The sequence below is a fragment of the Mus musculus genome, chromosome 14, assembly GCF_000001635.26.
Source record: "Mus musculus strain C57BL/6J chromosome 14, GRCm38.p6 C57BL/6J".
Classification (NCBI taxonomy): domain Eukaryota; kingdom Metazoa; phylum Chordata; class Mammalia; order Rodentia; family Muridae; genus Mus; species Mus musculus.
In genome coordinates this window covers 75,451,210-75,469,098 of record NC_000080.6, presented here as the reverse complement: position 1 = coordinate 75,469,098, position 17,889 = coordinate 75,451,210, and the positions used below count along the sequence as shown (strand labels likewise).

The following is a 17,889-nucleotide window of genomic DNA, read 5'->3' as shown; positions in this document are numbered from 1 at the left end:
TCGGCCTCCCACATGGATTACTGGAATTACAGATGCTCGCTGCCACTGCATTTGGCATTTTGGAGGTTCTGAACTCAGGTCATCAATCTTGTCTGGAAAATGCCTTAACCTGCTGAACCATCTCACCAGCTCAATAAGCTTAGCAAGTTAACCAGGGAAGACTAGAAATCCACCTCTATGTAACCATCCTAATAGCTGCAAGAAACAGGTTGATGGCAATTTTGAAACAATGATGTGACTCAAATTCTCTTCCGCTCCCAAGATGTTGGTTCATGTGAAGGTCCTTCCCTTGGTGGTGTCTGCTTTCCAATGTCAACTTGTGCTAAGTAGCCTATACATTAACAACTTTACAACTTTCAAATAAAAAGTTTATCAGCGAGATGGGTTCGTTTTAGAGGATATTATTTTGAGAATATTATTCACATTAACAAAAGCTTTCTGTTAAAAAAATGAAGGTTATGGCTGGTGGTTGTTATTTATGGGAACCTCTCACTGGGGTGTGTGTGTGTATACATATATATAATATTTTCATGTATATATGAAATCTCCATTGTGCTTTCTAGTTAGTTACTTATAAACTGGACACAAAGGATGCTTTTCTGTAGGTGCCTAAGAAATGCCCTTATAAGAGAGGTCCCTCAAAGAAATACACAGGAAAGCAAATGTTGCTTATAATTATGTAATAAAACACACTTTATAACAGGCCTATGTGATGCATATTTCCAATCACCATAATTTATTTTCTGTCTGAAAGGTAAAATTCATTGATTTTGCCATTGTTTCAGAAGTGTTGGTGAGAAAGTCATTATTTCTGTCTCACTAGAGCCAACTCTGACATCTCTGTGTAAACACTGTCAACAGTAAGTATTAACTTTCTGTTATGCATTTTCCTAGGCAAAAACAGAGAGGCACATCTAATCTCCCTCCCTTTTCCATGCGAAGATCTCTGTTGTGTGACGGACCAGGAGCCAGGGAAGGAGGCATCTCTGAAGTAGACTTCTGAGGAAGGGTGAGCCAGGATGACTACTTATGTGCACAGCTCTCTTCTGTCATCCTTGGGTGTTATTTTCTTAGGGAGATGCTAATGCAGGGCTTTCCATAGAATAGTATTTCTACCACATCCCTGAGGATCATCAGGGATCCAAATGCAGTAATGTGGCCCCCACCTTTGATATAGTGCTTCAGAATGTTGGTAGAGGGATGCAGTAACCAGCAATTTGAAAAGATCCCCACGTGACTGTTATCCTAAGGCTAGTACACTCTTAGAAACATCACTGCTTCTGGGTCCTGGATCCATTCAGGAAGTCTGTAATGTCCACACAGTTCTCACAATTATACATGTCATACTCTTTGTTTTCAACATGTATGAGCGTGTGATGGTTTCTTAGCTACTTCTCTGTTTCTGTACTAAGATACCGTGACGTAGGCAACTTGTAAAAGAAACGGTTTATCGTGGGCCTACAGTGTCAGTCCATGACCATTATGGCAGGAAGCATAGCACCAGGCAGGCAGGCAGGCATGGCCCTGGAGCAGTATGTGAGAGTTTACGTCCTGGTTCATAAGCAGGAGGCAGAGAAAGAGAGAGATGCTGCAAATGAGGAGGCTTATGCAACCTCAAAGCCCACGCCCAGACATACCTCCGAATCGTTCCCAAACATTTCTACCAACTGGGGGCTAAGTATTCAAACGCATGCGCCTCTGGAGGCCATTCTCACTCAAATACAAGTGGTGTTTTCTAGAGGCTGTATGATGTGTGGTATTGTACAGTAAATCAGGTTGTTAATATGTTTACTTCTACATTAACATTATAAACAATATTTGCTTCTCTGTGCAAGGGGCCTCTCTTATAAGGGTGTTCCTTATGTAACTATAGAATAGTAAAGACTCCTTTGTGGTTCCCAGTTTATAATTAACTGGAAGGCTCAATGGAGATTTTGTGTATATGTATATTATGTGTATGTGTATGTGTATGTGTATGTGTATGTGTATGTGTATGTGTATGTGTGTGTGTGTGTGTGTGTGTGTGTGTGTGTGTATATGTATATGTATATGTATATGTATATGTATATGTATATGTATATGTATATGTATATTATATATGCAGATAAACCACACCCCAGTGAGAGGTTCCAGTAGAGAACATCCACCAGCCATTACCTTCATTTTTTTTTCAAACAGAAAGCTTTTGTTATTGTGTATAATAGTCTCAAAAGTCCTCTAAAAGAAACCCATCTCGCTGATAAAACTTTTTATTTGAAAGTTTAAAAGTTGTAAAGTTGTTAATGTATAGGCTACTTAGCACAAGTTGACATTGGAAAGCAGACACCACCAAGGGAAGGACCTTCACAGGAACCAACATCTTGGGAGAGGAATAGAATTTGAGCCACATCATTGTTTCAAAATTGCCATCAACCTGTTTCTTGCAGCTATTAGGATGGTCACATAGAGGTGAACATCTAGCCTTTCAGATCTGATTCGCCGGCTAAATTGCTATGCTCATCGGGCTGGTGAGATGGTTCATCGGGTTAAGACATTTGCCAGACACGATCGATGACTGGCGTTTGATCCTCAGATCCCTCGGAAAGCCATATGCAGTGGCAAGCATCTGTAATCCCAGCACTCCTGTGGCCAACACTCTCTGTGGAGACAGAGACTGGAAAATAACCCAGATGCTCACCTGCCAGCAAGGCTGGAGCACACAGGTAGCAGAAACAACGAGAGAGGCCCTGCCTCAGCACAATTCTATTCCTAAATGAAAATGCATCTTAGATACTGTTGTCAGGTTGATATTCGAACACATCTCGCAGTAGAGAGTGAAAACGGGAAGACTCTGAGGTTCAGGGAAAGCTATGCTGAGGAAAGATCCTCCCAGCCTCTATTTATCTGTTTTCTTAGATTCATTGGTATTGTGGGCAAGACCATTCCCTACACAGGGTGATCTTGAACTATGTAGAAATGGAGAGACTGAGCCCAGAACAAGTGAACACGTGAGTGAGCTCTCATGCACCTTTGTTCTTTCTCTGTTCTTGACCGAGCTGCTCCGACCAACGAGTTCCTCCTGCCTTGACCTCCCCAGGACGATGGAACTGGAGTCATAAGCCAAACAAGCACTTTCAACCTGAAGTTGTTCTTTGTCAAAGTGTTTTTATCATGGCGACATAAATGATACTAGAGCCTCTCCTAATTATAAAATAATTATATCGATGCTCTTAACCTTCCTTATTTTGGTATTTAAAAACTGAGATGGCTAATGTTTATATAAATACAGATTATTCGGCAGTGATGTTTCAATCACTAATGCTAAGAACAATTTTGCTAATTTAAAACTTATTAGGACTCTACTATAGATATTTAAAGGATTTGCTGATTCTTTTATTTTTATTTATATGTTTACATTTGTCTTTTGAGCTAGGATCTTGCTCTGTAGCTCAGATTGGCCTGAAAGCTACTATGTAGTCCACTTTAGCCTTAAACTCATGGTAAGTCTCCTGTCTCGACTTCCTAAGTGTTGGGATTATAGACATAAGCCATCAAACCTAGCAATTAACTGGTATTTGAGAAAATAAGTATTTTTATCCAAGTGGTCTTTTGGAAAAGGTGCATTGAATGTCACTTCCAGACATAGTTATGATCATAACTTGTGATTATTTTTAAATTGTCTGTTGAGAGGGACTTAAATCGTGCTCAGCCCCATAGTCCAGTGACTGGCTTCTCCTCCCTCTCACTCACACGTGTTCATTCCTAACTATCATTTCTCCACAAAATTTCCACTGAGTCTCTCAAAAATCAATACCACGTAAGTTTTCTGAAAGGTTCGGCAATTGGCTTGAGTCTGAATGATTACAGCACTCTGCAGATCTGCCTGCTGGTGTGAGCGCCTCATCTAGCCGTCTTGGGAAAGAGGAATTGTTGTCAGGGAAAGCAGAGGCAATCTCTGAGATCCTTGCTATTTTTCCAATGAAGTCTCTGATGGGGCTCACCCTGTGAGAGATACCATGTTTGGACAATCCTTTGCCCATTGGCTAACCAAATCTGTGTATTAGCTGTGGTGTGACCTGATGCAGAGAAGGCTGAGACATTAGTGTCGTAGACATACATCTAATTTTAACATCCATTTCCATGTCTCAGACTCTGCAATTCCCTTGAGTTCAGAAACTGCAGACCTACATCACCTAGAATCATCATTGTGAATCCATGTTCCCATAATTTTACATGTACATCTACCTGCTTCTTCTTCTTTTTGGTGGGAGGACAGGAATTCGGCACCAACTTTCTGAGCTCTCTTAAAAAGAATATCAACAAAATATCCACAACCCCTTTGGTTGATTGTCTTTAAAGGGTTACAAGCACTTCCCCTCCCCAAGTTTTTTCTGTTCAAAGCAATTTCAGGAAACTACGTAGCATGGTCCTTGGTACTTAGTATGTGCTAAATAAATCTAGGTTGATGTGTTTTTTTTTTTTTTTAATCCACAAATCTGAAATATATACGCACAGGCTTCCTCCTCAACAGAACCCAAGATAAGGACTCTTATGTAATAGTTGACTTGAGGGTGGTTGCAGCAAACAGAGGAAGCTAGCAAGATTAATGCAAACTGCAGGTGTCCAGACCCACCTGCAGCCTTAAGAAATACAAAGAATGCCTCCCAGGACTGCCCAGCATGGGTTAGGACATCATACCCATGTTTATATACATGAGCATGAATGAAACAAGCTCTTAGCTTGATATTGTACAGTGAGAGAGTGTGTGCATTCAATTTGAGCCCTCAGCAAGTTGCCTGGATGGTGAGCTGTGACAAGAAGCTCACCAAAGGGCACAGGGTTTTAATCAAAGAACGAGAGCTTACTCACCAAGAACTCATCCTTATTGGGCCAGTTCGTTAACCTCTTCCTGCTTTGATATTACGTAGGGTGGAGTGTGATAATAACACACCCCTTCCTAGAGACAGTTAAACGCTCAGTTCTGCACTAAACAGTTCTAGGATGTAGCCAGTCTTCAGTAAGTGGTAGTTATTTATGACTATTATCATCATGACTTATTAACCTGAGTATGTCCAAGTCAATGGAAAACTACTCTGTGAGAGTTTCAGGATATGGCCTGGCTCAGCCTGGAATATGTCACACGAGTACCAAATTTATGGCAAAGGAACCTGAGCTTCTGAGTGGCTACTGGCCTGGGACTCTTTGTCACATCTTGGCCAAGTCCTTTGGCATACTTTGAGTAGCAGTAATGTCTGGGTACTAAGCAGGAGGTGGCCGGGTTAGCTGGTTGGCCTGCTGTAAACCTGTCTTGTTATACTGGTTTGGGTTCTGTGTCTGTGGGACCTTCTAGGTAAGATAACTTTGTCTTTCATCTATAAATATAGCTTTTGATGACACCCCATATTGTGCCCTCTCCTGCTTCGTTGGGGCGGGAGGGTGGTGTTGGGGAAGGCCTGCCCCTTCCACTTTACAACTCTCTCCTTGCTGGAATTCTGATGCCATGGGCTAGCAGAGATAGCCCAGCAGCATTGAGCACATTCCTCATTACGGATCCGTGATTTAACAATACATCAAAGGGCCCAGGAATTATATTAAGAGATTCAATATCTCTTGAAAGTATAACTGACATTTCCAGTTAGACCATAATTCTACATTATCTACCAAAAAAAAAAAATCTGCTAAAAACATGGGTCTGGTCTCTGACAGTGCTTTCATCCTGGGCTCACAGCCAAAGTGAAAATGTAGCCTTTGGTAACAGAACTTGATCTATCCCGCTATTTGTCCATCTGGAATGGTAGCTGCTTGGCTTTGGTGACTTCCCATGAATTCTATCCTCTGCCTGAGTCATGTATCTGCATCAGCATTTTAGATACAAGAAACGGTTGTTTTTTTGAAGCCCTGTGGTAGCCCAGATGACAAATTCCGGAGAGCAAAGCCCCTCTAAGATGATGTTCAACACCAACACCCTTGGTGGCTCATATTAGAAGGGCACCTTCCTGATTAAAGTGCCCATCCCCTCATGGTCTTGCCTTCGGCAGAGTCTGAATGAAGAGCCTGAGTATGAGTCCTGTCCCTGCTGCAGCTCCATCAGCTTTGACCTTGGACTGGATGCATGATCTGTTTTTTGTTTTTTGTTTTTTGTTTTTTGTTTTTTTGTTTTTGTTTTTGTTTTTTTTTTTTTTTTGAGACAGGGTTTCTCTGTATAGCCCTGGCTGTCCTGGAACTCACTTTGTAGACTAGGCTGGCCTCAAACTCAGAAATCTGCCTGCCTCTGCCTCCTGAGTGATTTTTTTAAAGAATTATTGTGTGTGTGTGTGTGTGTGTGTGTGTGTGTGTGTGTGTGTGTGTGTGTGAATACACTGTGGACACACCAGAAGAAGGCATTAGATCCCCATTACAGACGGCTGTGAGCCACCGTGCAGTTGCCGGGAATTGAACTCAGGACCTCTGGAAGAACAATCAGTGCTCTCAAGTGCTGAGCCATCTTTCCAGCACCTAGATGTTTGATCTTTGAGCCTTGTGGTTTAGACTTGAATAGGAACATTGTTCTAGTCCCCCTCCCTTGAAGAGCTTGCTTTGAAATGCTGATCTTCAATTGCCTTAGCTTTATTGCTGCAACTTCCTGTCTGTGAGAGAACAACACGACCAAGACAATAAAGAAGGAGAGGTTTATTTGAGTCTTACTGTTCCACAGGGTTAGAGTCCATGACTGTGAACCAGAGGAAGCAGGTGGCAGGCAGTGGGAACAGAAGCTGAGAACTCACATCTGGAGCCACAAATGGGAGGCACAGAGAGCACTGGACATTGCTCAAGCCTTTTGAAACCTCATAGTCCACCCCAGTGACATACCTCCTCCAGCAAGGCCACACCTCCTAATTCTCCCTAAACAGGCAACAACTGAGGTCCAAGTGTTCAAAGGCCTGAGAATTTGGGGGGAACATCTCTTTCAAACTACCATACTTCCTAACACCGAATTTCACCCATCCAAGTTAAACACAAGAACTGGGTCATGTTTACACAGTGCCAGAGGTTTCAGAATGTGTGCCCCTGCCCAGCCTGGGATGAGCCACGGTATACCATTAATTTGTGAGGAAGGCATTTCTGATTGGTTCAACAGTAATAATGACAGGCACGATCACCAATGGGAATGGTATGGAGGTGGGTCATACTGTTTTCCTGTGGACATTCAGGCTGAACACTCCAAAGGCTGCCTCTAAAATCTCCATTTTCCAAATGAAAAGAAACAAGGCTCACAAAGGTCAAAGATATCCATCACTCAGATCCAGAGGTTCCTAACCCCAAAACAATCAGTGCTGGAGGAGATGGGAAAACGCTGGAAATGATAATCACTATGATTTGCTGTGTAACCAGTTGAATTATCATCCTGGACCCAAGAAATGTATATAAACTTTGCATGTGCATTCAGAACTGGGGAAAGAGATGCTCCAGGAAAGCAGCATTGGATCCCAACCCGCTCTGGCTGCTGATGGGCTCCGTAATCAGCTCAAACGCCATGCTCCCTTCCCAGCTGTGCCGCAGGGGCAGCCATAGGAAACCAGCACAAACTAGCGAAACCAGCACCGGACCCCCCTCTGCAGTCTCGGTTTCCTCGGCGGCTTCCGAACTGTGGCTTCCCTGCTTTGACAAGCTCTCCACCATTCCTTGAGCTACAGAACCCGTACAGAGATGCATCTCCACTCCCCAGGGGAACATCTTGTCTATGACATTGCGTATCTGAACAGGTCATTGCACTGCTTAGGGCAAGATGACTTTTTAAGGCACAAGACACCGTCTCAGACAGTTGCTCCCTACCCTCCCTCTGTTGTTAATCACTAAGAAAGTAGTCTGTCTTAACTTGGGAAAAGCACTCAAATATCTCTGACCTCACTGTGTGTTTCAGAGGGAGTTTAAGCCATTAGTTGTCTCATTCCCCCAGAGGCAGTTCTTGTAAGTAGAGAGAGTCCAGTTAGGGGGATTTCACAAAATGGGCTTGAGGCTGCAGGATAAATGCAGAATGGAGGGAATCGGCTCACCTCTGTCCAGTTTCCATCTCCAGCCTGTTCTGCAATATAATCACTAGCAGACAGCTAACTAAATCACTGCCCTGGGCCTGGGACCTCCTGTTATGTGGCTCAGGAGCCCCATTTGCAATCACCATTAACCAGAAAAGTTGCATGGCTGTTTGGTGCCCATAGTGTCATAGAATATTTGCAGAAACCAAGGGGCTGATAGAGGCTAAAGAGCCTTTGATTTAAAAGTAGGAGAGGGTGGACCTTAACCTGCCCTCCCCCCCATCCCTGAACTTCTCAGCAGTGAAAGAGCTCCAAACTGGGCTGGAAGAGAACCTGGGGAGATGTCAGAGAAACTGAGAACAGGGGCCCGCTGATGTGGCTGTGCGGGGAAGAACTGGGTAACCCACATACCAGCTCTTCAATGATCTCGTTGCAAAGCTTTGAACTGCTTTCAAGTGGGCATTCACACTGAACACTCCAAAGGCTGCCTCTCAATCTCCAGAAACACTCAGGTCTTCTGCTCTCTTCCCACACCCTGCTGTGCTGTGTCCAGGGGAGTTAAGCAAAGCCCTGGGGGCAGTCCAGGATCTCCAAAGACCATCCCACACAGCAGAAGCAGAAACCATGTCAGACTTTGCCAGTCTCACACCTCCCCTTCCCCCTCTTTTCTTCCCTCCCCCTCCTCACTCTCCTCTCTCCTCTCTCTCTCTCTCTCTCTCCCCCCTCTAATCTCCTCTTCCTCATCTCCTTCTCCTGCCCCCTCCTCCCTTTCCCACCTCTCCCTTCACACAACACTCCCTTCTCCACCATCACGGCACTCACATTCATCCAAGCTGCTCTCAGGATGAAAGGCACAGAGATGCTGCAAGGAACGGACCTGGAACAACTCCAGTTTCAGACTTTGCATCTGCCAGGCACTTAAATTAAAACCACCACTCTGTGTGTGTGTGTGTGTGTGTGTGTGTGTGTGTGTGTGTGTGTGTGTGTGCTGTTTGTAAATCTAAGGGATCTGGCTGAATGGAGGCAGGGAGTGGGGTACTAATCTTCAGCCCAATGCAGAGGACACTGGCACATCAGACAGGGCCTTTCGGAAGTTTGCCAGAATGCATTCTGCTAGCATTTCTTTTTAAAAACTCATTTATCAAAGCCGTGGTTAAGAGGAGGAAGTCACCCAGCCACCTCAGCTCACTGTGGCCTTGGGAAGGACTGAGGGCTGGGATCAGAGGGGCTCTGGTGAGCCTGCAGTCCCTTCCCTGGAGAACCTTGGCTTTGGGAACTGGCTGGAACACTTTGCAAAGGATGTGTCTGCAGGCAGGGCAGGCAGGGCTGCTTCTGATGGGTAGGCCAATGGGAGATGAACCAGGAGAGGAAAGCTGCTTCGTGTGGGAAGGGGCAGCAGGTACAGAAGTGTATCGAGAAGCAACCTGGGGATGGGCAGTGTCTGGAGATCGATAGCCTGAAAGCTGGCTACCTGGAGGAGCACGTTCCATGGCTTGGAAAGTAAACCGGGGTGAGGCGGGGCAGGGTAGGGGCGGACACCATCTGAAATTCTGATCTTGGCAAAGTGTTACAAGTACAGGCAGATACAGACAGACTTAGGGGATCCGAGGGGTGAGTCTGGCTCGGCCATTTCTACCCAGGCACTTAAAGCCCAGTGTTCCAGGTTCGCAGTGTGTTCTATAGGACCTTTCAGAATGGATTTATGGGCAGGATGGCTAAACCACAGTATCTGCAGTCCTTGGAAGGCTCTGCTTTCCATTTACAAGGGAAGGCATCAGCTCGAAGGACTCCTGGGTTAGTGAGACTGCTAATGAAGGTGACCTGTGGAAGCCACATGGTGTGTCCTGATCAGCTGGTGAATTATATCTCAGCATTTGCTCACAGTCCTTAGATGCTGTTAGCATTCTCAGGAAAGACCAGAACTGTCTCCACACAGTCTTCACAGCTGCCTCTGGAGCTCCAGGCAGCCCAAGAAAGCAAGGCTGTGTGCTCCATAGCCTCAGTCACTACTTCATGTCCCAACCCGTCCTAAAGTGAGGGGAAGCACCACAGATCAATAGCTATTCTGGGTTAACATTGCCATACCTTCTCTCTCTCTCTCTCTCTCTCTCTCTCTCTCCAAAAAAGGAATCCCCTCCCCCAACAGACCACAGCTTATTATAGCAAAGACTTTTTTTTTTTTTTTTTTGGTGTGGTCTATTTATGGTTGTGAACATTTAGGGAGAGAACTCTTCTGAATCTGTATGCACTGTTTAGTTTAATCAAGCAGGCCAATGGCGCTTTTATTTTGAAAACCTGACGCTGTCTGCTAGCTTCAGGTTGAAAGTGACTCTGCTGACCTACTGTTACCTGGGTGCTGGATAAGCCAAGAGCTGATGGAGACCCCATAGAGCAGTTTGGCTGCTGGGTGCATCCCTCTGCAGGCAGGGGCCCTCCGAGTCCTGTGTAAGGGACCCAAACACTGTGGCACACAGCACAACATGTTTACTCACAGTGAGGCTCTGATGAGCTAAGTTCCTAAGGGGGGTTTAATGGGAAATGAAAAGCCAAATGAGCATGTGTACACACACACACACACACACACACACACACACACACACACACACACAAAGCCATGAAAAAAAAATCACTCCTTAAAAGCATGACATGTATTTCTGTTCCTGATTACAGGAGCATAAGTTGTCTTAAAGCTTTAAGTGACACTCTTTGAAAAGCCATAAATTACATGCAAGGTGTGTGTGTGTGTGTGTGTGTGTGTGTATGGTGTGTGTATGTGTATGTATGTGTGTATGTATATGTGTGTTTAGAGGAGAGATTATTACAAACACATTTATTCATTTCCCCCTCCCTGTAGTATCTCCTGGCAGCTTCAGAAAGCTGCGGAGAAGGCAGGATAGATATTTCTAGGTTTGTCTTCAAGATGAGGAAGGGAAGGCTTAGAAAGGTTGCGGCATTCATTCACACAGTTGTCCAAGGTATCTCAAAGCCTTTTACCCCGACCCTAAGCCAAGGTTGTTGTGGGCATTAAGCAGTCATCACTACAGAACGTACACAGATACTTTCCCCTTGCTGCTCGGCAAGACCTGAGCACCCTCCCTTCTCCGTCCTTGGGCACAGTCAGAGCATCACGTAAATTCAAACTTTAGAGCTGCTTATATTGCATAATTTTAAAAGGTATTAAAATGTAAAACAGGAGTAAACAATATTTCTTGCCGCAGGGAAGTAACTAATACGAGTTGACAAAATAATGGGATTGGAGTAAGGTCTCCAAAGTGGCCGTGGAATGGAATTCAAGAGTATTTTTAATATGGTTACGATGTACTTGCTCTGCCAAGGATGACTGGAAGAGAATTCTCATTTATAAAATCAAGCCATTAAAAAAATAAAACCAGAAGAGGAAAGAGATGAACGAGCGTAAGGCAGTGAGAGCACACATGAATGCTTTGGCGAGATTTGTCACAGAAAGCCAGTTGGGGTCTCAGTGGAGTCCACACCCCCTCCATCACGTTGCCCCTGGAATATGACCTCAGAGGCTCCAGACAGCTGTCAGTTTAAAGACTTCCAGGAATGGAGGTGGGGAACGCTTATAAACACAGGTCTGCAGCAAGAGGATTAAGGACCATGCATCTGATCATGAGAGTTTATTGTACAACATCGACATCGCACCCACCACAAGCATCGCTCAACACTGCTGGACCACAGTGGTCAGAATCACAGCTTCGGTCTCCAGGAGACAGTCCCACACTCAGTTGCAGACACAGCCCCTCCCCCTGTCCCTCAGTCTCCCAGTACAGTGAAGGTAGGCAAGCAAGCGGCAATCTAATCTAGAGTCCTGCGTTTTAGTTGATTTTCAGACCATTCCACCTCCAGGGAGTTCAGTTGCGCTGTCCCAGCATGCCCTTTCCCCACTCCCCACCTCCCCGGCATCCCTAGGCAGTGTCTCTTCATTAATTTCCTCATCTGCACCCTGACATGGAGAGGTCCTTCTGGCCCTGCATTTTGGCTTAGAACATTGACGTGAAGGGATGAACACGGTGAAAGCAGCACCGAGCGAGCAGGTGAGGCAGCCACTGGCAGGCAGCTCAGCAGCCAGCCGCCTGCAGGCTCCAGGCAGCCGCTGCAGCTCCTAGCTGGTTTCATTATTACACAATTGAAGCGAAGCCCTCCTCTGACTGCTCTCAGAGGAGGCTCACATCTCCTTGGCAGGAGGGAAAGGAGCTAAACTCCTCCCAGCAACTCAGACAGACAGACAGACAGACACAGACAGACAGTCTCTCTCTCTCTCTCTCTCTCTCTCTCTCTCTCTCTCTCTCTCTCTCACACACACACACACACACACACACACACACACACACACACACACACTTTGACACAGTTTGAGGACAAGGGCTAACTCTTGCAGAAACGGCCCCTTGCCAACTCCCGGGTCCTGTATCAGAGCTCCCCAGTCCTGAAGCTACTTCTGCACAGCCAAATCCTTGCATTGCACTGACCGGCGGGACAGACAGCAATTTGGGTAACTTTTCAGATTTTTTTTGTTCTCCTCGGCACTGGCCCACAAATGCTTGGGAGGGAGGTAAGGACACCTCTACCCTTCTCTTCCCTTCACCCTCCCTTTTGCCCCTCCCCCTGCCCCCTCTGCCCCTCCACCCCCGACTCCCCTGACTCCCCTCGGAGGACCGTGTGAGGAAGACACTATATGCCTGCTCTTCTGGTTGCTTGCCAGTCCAGAAAACACCACACAGTCACAGTAACAGCACCAAGCTATCCAGAGAGCGAGCATGAGGCAAGCATCCCCTGAGACCCCGGGATCCTAGCACCAGCAAACTGCCTGCATGAGCTCCCTGATAGAAGTCTCCTGAGAAAAGGCTAGAGCCCCCGCGGAGATGGCAGAAAGCACGAGAGGAAGCGACTCACCTTTAGGTTGTGCGTGGGGTTGACCACACAGACAAGTTGCCCAGCAGCAGAGAAAACCCGTTTAGCCTTGTAGTGCTGAAACCGGAGGTGAATGAGATCCAACACAGCCCCAAAGCACTGTGTAAAGAAAAGCATCACAACTTTTGGGGGGTTGTTGACACAGGAAGGCAGCGGAGGAAGCTGTAAGTCCTTGGGCTCTGAATGGAGCACAGCCTCGGAGACTCTCCGTTCCAGCCCGGCTTAGCGCGCCTTCATATTCATCATCAAAATAAGACGGTTAGAATCTTGCAGCAGCGAGGCAGCCAATCAAAAGGACAGAAATGTTATCCTTGAGGTTCAGAGACAGCCAATAACAAATACCTCCCCTACTGAAACTCCCTGATGAATTGAGCCTGGCGGAGAATGTATTATTGAACATTACCATAGATCAGCACACTGCATTTATCTTGTGATTACAGCCAACCATACATAATGCTGGGGAGATAGGCTGACAAAATTGATTGCTTAATGTGTCTCCATTTATTAATTGACTTAATTTAACATGAGAGCCTTTCTTAGTGCCCTGAACAAAACCCCCATCCAAAAAAGGAAAAAAATATAAAACATTTCCACCTCCAAACAGGAAAGCTTTGTGCTCCAACAGGCAGATGGGGTCGTCAGCTTGTGGCTCTACTCACGGAGCTGCCTGGAGAAAATCAAATACTACAAGATACTGATTCAAGATAAGAATTTGGCAGCCGCAGAAATGTGTATCTTTCAGTCTTATGCTCTGACTCTCTGCAATTTGGACTGTAGCCTCTTGATAAATCTAAACTCACTGTTCTTTAAGAAAAAAAGAATCCGACAGATGAATTTGGAATTGAGGAGGGACATGCATATAGTATATATATTTCAAAATACAGTAATCACTGAACTCTCTTTTATTAAAGCATAAAGATGCACAGAGCACGCTTCTAAAAATAATGAAATCCCTGATGCACGAACACACACACATAGAAAAACCTACAGGGGGAAGAAAGTGGATTGTACATCAGCAGAATAATTACAGATGCAGAGAACCTAGGCTTGTCACTCATTTGCATATTTGTGGGCAGCAAATTGCTAATTAACCAGTAGATTGTTGGAGACATTAAAATAGAGATTAGGAATACACACAGCACAACACTTGTTTGTCTGAATGCCAGCAGCAGCAGCAGCAGCAACAGCAGCAGCGCAGATAGGCAGAGACCAGTCTAGTCAGTAGCTGCCACAGAGCACTGCCAACCCCGTGCCGGGGCAGGCTCTGAGGCCACCCACAGGGTCCTGAAGGACAGCTCCTAAAGGCTTTGGGCTTGCAGGGAATAAGTTCCATGGTTTATTTAGTCTCTGCCACGAAAGCCCAAGAACTGGGAATAGTGAGTTTTAGTTCTTTGGCTGCTTCTACACTGAGTGGTCAGATAGACTGAGCTGAAGCCATTGGTATGAGGCTGTGGCTCCTTCCTGGACCCTCACACACGTCTCCAGGATATCTACAAACACAGTCAAGCAGCACAAAATTGTAAACTTGCTTGAAGCATCGTGAGACTAAAACAAAACAAAACAAAACAAAACACACACACACAACACTCTACCTCACTGTTGACAGTATGAACTTTGTACATGACAACATCTGTCTTGATGACAAAAAGTCACATGTGTTGGTGTCACAGGGCCCACACTGCAAGAGATATAAACTCTGATGACAAGACACCCAAGTCTGTGACCCGGTTGGGCACTTAGGATAAGAACACAGTAAAATACAGCAGAAAAGAAGGTGCCCAGGTTTAGGAAAGCCAAGCAGAGTCTGGGTTGATTTTAACTTGATTTTAAAAAAATCAAATCAAATCTAGAGCAGTGGTTCCCAATCTTCCTAATGCGGCGACCCTTTGACTCAGTTCCTCACATCATGGTGACCCCGCCGCCCCACCAACCATAACATTATTTTGTTGCTACTTTGTAACTGTTGTACATTGTAATGTAAATATCTGTATTTTCCAATGGTCTTAGGCAACCCCAGTGAAAAAAGGTCCTTTGATCCCTAAAGGGTCATGACCCACAGGTTGAAAACTGGTGATCTCAAAGAACAAGCTGGCTAACAGATAAATAGGATGCTGATGTTTGTATTCAAACAATAAGTGCACTTGCAAAATAGATGACACTATTGTGGAGGCCAACAAGAGCTTGCAGACAGGAGCCTGATATAGCTGTCTCCTGAGTAGCTCTGCCAGTGCCTGACAAATACAGAAGTGAATGCTCACAGCCATTCATTGGAAGGAGAACAGGGTCCCCAATGAAAGAGCTAGAGAAAGTACCCAAGGAGCTGAAGGGGTTTGCAGCATGATAGGAAGAACAACAATATGAACTAACCAGTACTCCCAGAGTTCCCTGGAACTAAACCACCAACCAAAGAGTACACAGGGAGGGACCCATGTCTCTAGCTGCATAGGATGGCCTAGTTGGACATTAATGGGAAGAGGGGCTCTTGGTCCTGTGAAGGTTCTATGCCCCAGTGTACGGAAATGCCAGGGCCAGGAAGTGGGAGTGGGTGGGTTGGTGAGCAGGGGAACGGGGGAGGGGATAGAGGGAAACCAGGAAAGGGGAAAACATTTGAAATGTGGATAAAGAAAATATCGAAGAAAAAAAGAGAAGAAAAAAAAGGTGTTTTGTTTTGTGGGGCTTGTGTGTGTGTGTGTGTGTGTGCATGCCTTGTCATGAAGTCAGAGGACAACTTGCAGGTTTGCAGGTGTCAATTCTCCTTCCAGCATGAGAGTTTAGGGGGTACTGAATGCCAGTTGTCAGGCTTTGGCACTGAGCCTCTTGACAGCACCCCCTCCCCTTGGCCTTATGAGATGGGATCTCATATAGCCCAAGCTGGCTTCTACATGGCCAGAAATGACTTCCCTCTGCACCCTGAATACGGGGATCACAGGTGTGTGCCACTTTGCCCAGCTATATTGTTTTTTTTTTAATAAAATAAAATAAAATTGAGCACCCCTTCTGGCATGAGTCAGAAGATCTAAACTTCCACCTTTACATTCTTGGTTAAATGGAACTATTATTTTATTTACATACATTTATTTGTTTGTTTGTTTGTTTACTTTTGCTTTGTTTTTTCCTTGCCGTATTAGAAGTAAACCCATTGACAGTGGCATTTTTTCCCATTATTTATTCAGAGGTGAATTTTAAATAAAACGGCCGTAAGCAAGATAAAGACACCATCATGTAGGATGAAGGCCAGCCGAGTACTTTGAGCCATAAAAACAAACAAACAAACATGAATGTTCCTTTTAATTGGATTAAAGACTATTTTAGAGCAGTTTTTGACTCACGACAAAGTTGAAGGGAAGGCATGAGAAATTCCCCACACCTGTGCCTTCCCACTTGGATAACTCTCATTCCATCAATACCCCCACCAGAGAGCGAAAGTACCTTTGCTACAGCTATAAAACCCCATTCACACATGCACATGGGGTGTATTGCCGACATTAAGATTTGTCTGCACACGTGTATAACGACAGACCTGTTACTGTACAGTCATATCGATGAGTCACTCAGCTATAAAAACCCAGGTCCCTTTGTTCATTCTCCTTCCTCCTTCCCAAGCTCACTGCACCACTGACCCATTTACTGTCACTATTGCCTTTTCCAGAATGTCCTACCACTAGAACCGTAGAGTATGTAGCCTTTGCAGAATGCCTTATTTCACTGAATAATATACACTAAGATCTCTGTGTGTCTTCTCATGACTTGGTAACTCATTTATTTTCAGTGCTGAATAGTGTTCCTTTTTCAGGACATACCACAGTTTACCTGTTCACCAACTGGGAAGAATTTTTAAGGAAGATTCCAAGCAATTATGGATTAAGATTCCACAGCCATCTGTCCTAGTTACTTTTCTACTGCTAAGATAAAACACCATGACCGAAAGCAATTTAATGAAGAAAGCCTTTAATGTCTTTATTGTTGTTTGTTTGTTTGTTTGTTTGGGGGAGGGGACTGCACACACATGCCACAGTGTGCATGTGAAGATCAGAGGACAACTTAAAGGACTCAGTTCTCTCCTTCCACCATGTAAGTCCTGGGAATTGAACTCAGGTCCTTAGGCTTGCTGCAAGTACTCACTGAGCCATCTTGCCAGACCAAGGATGAAAGGCTTTATTTTAGCCTTCTGTTCTAGAGGAATCATGTCCTCACAACAGGGAAGACATAACATGGAAGGATGGCAAGAAGGGAAGCTGGCTGATCACATCTCATTCATACACCAAAGCAGAGAGAAAGAGCTCTGATCCCGCAAAGCGCACCATCCCTGGTGAGAGTCCTCCCAGGGACAGTCCTCCTCCAGCCAGACTCTGCCATGATGCTGATACTTTCTTGGTGCCATGGTAATAATGATGCCTTTTATATGTATCTTGGATCAGTAAGGAGCCAGAAAAAGACTCCGACATTCTTACTTAACATGACCATAGTCCAATTCCTTGATCTCTCTGATGTCTCCTAGAAATGAAGTTCATTGTGTCATTCAAAAATCTAACAAGATATCAGAGGTAAAATGACCATGACCCACAGTGAGAACTTCCCCTCCCTGTCTTGTTCTCTCCAAAAGACATTTGTGCAAATGGATACAAAGCTCTGGGAAGGACATGCAACAACAAAACATGGTAGGAAATGCTTTGGAAAACTGGTTGCTATTATTTACTAGAGAGAGAGGCTGAGAGAGAGAGAGAGATCTCATAGGACCCAGAAATCTACTCCAGTACCTACCAGAGATGCTAACCTGGCCTCCCCAAAAGATGTATAAAAAGACTTTCATAGCAACACACTGAAATAGTTAAAAACTGAAAAACATCCTATCTACCAATAATAAAAAGAATATTTTACACAATTCCTCTCTAGTCAAATACTGCAAAGAAAATGAAAACACCGTAAACTATAAGTGCATAGACTACAGAAATAACAAGGAAGG

The 17,889-nt window shown here is 44.9% G+C and overlaps 1 protein-coding gene and 1 long non-coding RNA gene across 3 annotated transcripts in view; one reads left to right on the top strand and one right to left on the bottom strand.

The window, feature by feature from the left end:
* The window catches only part of Siah3 (siah E3 ubiquitin protein ligase family member 3), a 70,160-nt gene extending 57,043 nt beyond the window's left edge, over positions 1 to 13,117 (bottom strand). Inside the window, exon 1 of the mRNA NM_001128093.1 lies at positions 12,909 to 13,117. Within this exon, the coding sequence (NP_001121565.1) occupies positions 12,909 to 13,043 (135 nt within the window). The 5' untranslated portion in view covers positions 13,044 to 13,117. The remainder of the gene's footprint in view (positions 1 to 12,908) is intronic.
* Positions 11,112 to 16,882, top strand: Gm41212. Of its 2 annotated transcripts, none has more exons than XR_874827.2 (2): positions 11,112 to 12,507; positions 16,720 to 16,882. It is a non-coding gene; the product is annotated as a predicted gene, 41212 (long non-coding RNA). The 2 variants fall into 2 exon arrangements; XR_874826.2 differs by having other exon boundaries at positions 12,303 to 12,567.
* The last annotated feature ends 1,007 nt before the right edge of the window (positions 16,883 to 17,889 follow it).